Source organism: Nothoprocta perdicaria, unplaced genomic scaffold (genome assembly GCF_003342845.1).
Source record: "Nothoprocta perdicaria isolate Ctin4 unplaced genomic scaffold, notPer1 scaffold_81, whole genome shotgun sequence".
Classification (NCBI taxonomy): Eukaryota; Metazoa; Chordata; class Aves; order Tinamiformes; family Tinamidae; genus Nothoprocta; species Nothoprocta perdicaria.
The window spans coordinates 1,260,812-1,265,860 of NW_020456099.1; the positions used below are offsets into that span (position 1 = coordinate 1,260,812).

The 5,049-nt window shown below is 48.4% G+C and overlaps 1 protein-coding gene across 1 annotated transcript in view; it reads right to left on the minus strand.

Moving 5' to 3' along the window:
* The window catches only part of PLK4 (polo like kinase 4), a 19,109-nt gene extending 14,279 nt beyond the window's left edge, over positions 1–4,830 (minus strand). Inside the window, exon 1 of the mRNA XM_026051968.1 lies at positions 4,759–4,830. Within this exon, the coding sequence (XP_025907753.1) occupies positions 4,759–4,830 (72 nt within the window). The remainder of the gene's footprint in view (positions 1–4,758) is intronic.
* Positions 4,831–5,049: the final 219 nt, after the last annotated feature.

A 5,049-nucleotide genomic window follows, 5' to 3' on the forward strand; every position in this document is an offset into this window, starting at 1 on the left:
GAAAAATCGCGCCGTTAGCGCGCGCCCCCGCCCCGCCCCGCCCAGGGACGAGCTGCGTCTGACGTAGCACGTCACGCACGCGGGCGCCGCGCAGCTCGCAGCCGTTACACCGCGGCGGGGGGGGGGAGTGTGCGCATGCGCGGTCGGGGCTGGGGCCGGTTGAGGCGGTTGGCGGCTGTGGAGGCGCGCGGTTGTGGCGCAGTGTCCGTGCAGGGYCCTGCTGTCGGCCCCGCCGCGACCCTCCCTCGTTGGGGAGGGAGCTGAGCGCCGCCCGGGAAGAGCTGGCCCCGTGGCCCTGGTCCTGGCCGCGGCCCTCGGGCTGGGCCGGGGTCCGAGGCGAGCGACAAGTTGAGCCGCTTGGTGGTGCATGAAGCACGCGAGCTTCCCTAATAGCCTTAGGTTATCGCCTGGTGGAGTTCATCGTTCCTCAGTTAAGTAACCGGACTGTGTTGTGGATGAACCCTCAAAGTTTAAGAACTTCTATTCTGCAAAATGTCTTACGTACTAAGCATGAGGTGTCGTTCTCACCAGCTCTGTTGCCAGGCGATGTGCTGCAGTAAGGACACCAATCCTGAGCATTAAAGATACGGCACGTTTGCCTCAGACATAGAGCAACGTGGGGACAAGGAGGACCACGTGCAGCTCTCGTTGGGTGCCCAGCTCTCCCGTGTTCAAATCATAGCATCATTGTAGTTGGAAAAGACCTTGAAGAATATCGAGTCTGGCCGTAAGCCCCTCAACACCTGCCTGTTACACCACATCCCCAAGTGCCTCATCTGCAYGTTTCTTGAGCACTGCCAGGGACAATGCCTTCCCCACTTCCCTGGGCAGCCTGTTCCAATGCTCCACCACTTTGCACGCAGTCACTGGGAAGCATGTGGGGATCTGTATCTTCTTCTTCCCCGTGGAGCTGGAGGAACCTGGGTGCTGCGCAGGCTGCTTGCCCAGGGCCAGCCCAGAGGAGCTGCTGGCACCAGGGGTGTCCTGAACATGAGGACATGTGAGATGGAGCTTGCAGTCCCCAGGCCCAAGCGTCCCTTGAAGGTAGGCAGCTTTGTGCCTTCTTTATTTTTTGTTTCCAAATACCTGAAAAAGCTTAGGCCTTGCAGACTGTCCAGTGATGATGGTGTTCGCTTGGGGTACACACTAAGGAGATGCTGGGCCTAGGTTCAGTTCCCTTTCCTGCTTGGAGAGCCCGTTGGAGAGTCATCTGATGTGGGGGCTCGAGGGGTAAAGCAGGTGCTAGGATAGCATGGGTGTTGTGCAGGATGGTGACAAGTTTGTAGGCCAGCATGCTGTCAGAGCTGTCACCCAGCTGGGGCTGGGGATGCTTCCCTGCGTGGTTTGTGCCTTGCTTCGCATGGAACGTAGAAATCATTGATGGGAAACTTGAATACAGACACAAATCTGGACAAAATGGAAGTTTTGTTTGTATTGAAACACTACTGAAGTGTTGTAAGTGAAAATGCTTTTCATAGGAGAAACAGTGCTTCTGGGGATGGCGTATGATTTGTGATGCTCATCATCCGCTAGTGTTTCTCTTATTAAATGCAGGCATGATATTTAAGAGATACGTTAAGGGACCTAGAGAGATCATTTTAGCAGATGCACCTGCTTTTTATTCATGGCAGCCGTGTGCATGTTCTGAAAAAAAACGTGGATTAAAACAGAAGTGGGAGCTGTGAACACATCAGGTGAGGAAGGGCTCTGTATGGGAGTGCACATCTTCCAGCCCCAGAGAGGAGGAGCACTCGGGGTTTTCTTGCTCATGATCAGAGCTGTTCAAGTGTTCTCCTTTTCTCACAGTCTGCGAGTGGAAAGATCACCCTGGACTGTAACTACCTGAGCCCCGTCTTGCGCTTTATCAGGAGGTTTTTTTTCCCTATGCCTTCTCTTCATGWTCTGTAGTAGGAATAACAACATGTTTGTTTCTCATAACAACAATACAAGTACAATAAAATGTTATTAATTGTTGCACATCTTCATTTGTATAAGTCAAAACTAATATTCTTGCTGGGTTATAGTTTTGTTAAAAAGTCATTAGGGTCAAGTGGTTTTGAAAGTAGAATCAAAAGGATTTTAAGTTACCAATAATAGATGAGAATTTAAGATACAGATAACTGAAATATTTGGCACCGTTTGTTTAGGAGACAGAGTCCTGCGTTCTCTCTATTCTACTGTACTGGAGAGTGAGCTGTTAGTCTGCTGTTTCCATAGGAAACTTCAGAGCTTTTGAGAGACGTTGTTATGCCCTGTTTTATGTAGAATATGTGATAAAATGAAATCCTTTGGCTCTGTAGTGTTGTCTCTGCGTACATATATATTAAGTTTTCGGTGTCCTTCATTTAGCTTTCGTTTACAGTGCCAAAGTGGCAATTAGACCTAGTCAGCAGCCTTTCATGTCTAACATTAAGCACAGTTACTTTCTTACAACATATTTGCTTTCACAGTCTGTCTTGCTTAAGCTGGTATTAGGTATCAGTGTTTTATCTTCCTCCCATAGTTAAGGTGACCTTAAAGGTAAGGGAGYATCTTTAAGCTCTATTACCTGGGCAGTTTACATTTTCATGTGCTTTTCTATTCYTAGCTACTTTATTAAAACTCAAATTCACCTTTAGCCAAATATGCCTTCAGGAGGCGTCATACTCGGCAGTATAGTGACCTTGTGCAGGCCCCTTGCACCAAACAAATCTTGCTAAACCCTCCTGGCCGTGTTTCCAGTGGCTGCTTCTCCTGCTGTTCTGTGGTTTGGCTGTTCATGTGGCTACACAGTGAACCTGATCAAGAAATTATTTTAGCTGGGAAAACATTTTGTTTGTTTGTTTGTTTCTTTGGTTGGTTGTTGTTGGTTAGTCTGCCCTCTAAGTCCCTCCATCGTCATGTGSACTCCCTGTGGCCAGGGCAGGCCCAAGGAGATGCCCTGGTCTGGTGCTTCGGCTTCCCTGGCGCTTGCCAGCCTGCACTGCCTGCCCACGCTCCTTGCAGGGAGAAAATACGGAGGCGCCTTGTGATCAAGCTGTGTTTTCCACTTCAGAGAAGGAGGCTGCTTTGTAGGTTGCGTGGAGTCACCCGCCCCTTAATGGCTGTAAAATGTCCCTGTTAATTGTGGATAAATGTATGTGACAACTGGTGAGAATCCTTAATGTAAAAAGGAAGCTCTGAAACTGATTAAAGGAATCCGGATTGTGGAAGTGGGCAACGCTGACAGTAACCACCRGTTTGCAGTTTAATTTTTTGGCTTGCTTTTGAACGTGAGCAATCATGAGAAAAGCTGCGTGTATGAATTTGTGTGTGAAAGCTTGCCTGGCACGTTTTGATAATGGGGGCAGGCTGCATTGCTAACCCACAGAGTGCAAGGTACCCTGGAGGACATCACGCAAAAGACAAAATTGGAAGGTACAAGTAAGGCCTTTTGTATCAGCTCCTGTAGCTGGGAAAACARATGTGCTTTAGGGCACAGGCACGGGTTCTGTGAAGTTCAGTCACGTAGTGGGTAGCATATTTGGAGTAGTCAGAGGCTGTAAATAGGAAGTCCTCTGAAGATGATGGGGTTTTTTTGCATAAGATTGGGAGGTAGATGCCATTGTTTAGCTTGGCTATTTTTTTTCTCTTTCATGTCATGTAGTCCCCATTAAAAGGGGAGCCAGAGAGTCCTTGGGTTTCCAGCAAGTGGGTAATTCCTCCTCTGGTAGTTGTGTAGCCAGTAGCATGATAGTTAAATGATGCTTAACGTTGTCTGGATATAAAGAAACTTGAATCACTTGTCTGTTGCTGGGTTTAATATATGACTGCAAGGGTCAGCAGAGAACTTGAAAGAAGCATTAGCAATGTAAGAGATCCTTTGCCAGCTCTTTTATCAAAGAACAAATTTTTATCTAATCTCATTCTCATCATGCGTTTAAGGAAATGTCATCTTGAATTCCTCTCCAAGTAATTTTAATACAGTAATAGAAGTTCCTTTGAGTAGGGCATGCAGGTCATCTTTCAGTTTTATTGCGTGAACAAAATGAGAAAGTCCAGAGGGACCTTTTATCAGTGAAGAATTCTCATTAGCAACATGAGTCCAAAGAGGAGCTGAATACCAAGAAGAGTGGCTGAAAGCACAAACAGGGTATTTTCTGGTTAAGCAGAGTAAGGACATTGGGAGAAAAGGGGAAGTTATCTTTCCTTCCTGCCATTCGGTTTCATACAGGTGTCACTGCAGCCCAGAGGCCTCCTAAGTCAGTGGAGCCCTTCCCTTGAGAGCGGTGGTGGTTGAGGCTTAGCCCATGTTCAAACCACTGCATGTGYGCTGGAGCACACTCTTACATCTAGTATTAGGGATTGAAAACAACTATTTTAGGTCTGATGTATTTTGTGTGCATTAGCTGGTTTTTTAGGTCAGATGCTTTTGACTTTGCTCTTGAAGTACACTGTTGAGTGTCTCAAATCGTGTGAGTCAACTTCAGCCTTAATCAAAATGCCAAAGCTAAGATGTCAGTAGCTTACAGGAATGTCCATGTGTCCATGTTCAGCTCTTTAATTAGCTTGTTTGTTCACAACATCTCTTGATATCCAATTTGTTCTCATTAAAAGGAGCAAAGTTTCCCTCCCTCCATGTTCTTACAGGATGAGGAAAGSTGGCAGAAAGCTGGGCGACAGGGGCCACTTTCTCCTTCATTGGGTGTGCTGAGGACTGTGGGGCTTTGAGCTGCATGCAATTCTGGTATCAGATAATTTGTAAACTGGTGGCCAGAGTATTTTCCGTGCAGGATGTACTGTTTCTGAATGTGCATGCTTCTCGGTGTGGGCTTGCCGCAGCGAAACAAGAGCAGGGTGAGTGGGGCCCATGCCCGCTGTCGCGCGCAGCCGGGTGTGCGCAGGGAGCCTCTCGTGCCCGCGGGCGGCAGGCGCCGCCGCTGCTGCTCTGCGAGCCCCTCGGCGTGCCCAGCGCCCCTTCATAACGCGCCCCATGGACCTGATGGGCTCGGGTCTCTGCTTGTGCTTGGAGCCTGTAAGCACCCAGCTACGAGACACTTCCCAGCGACGTAGCTGCTAGGCAGCATGTGG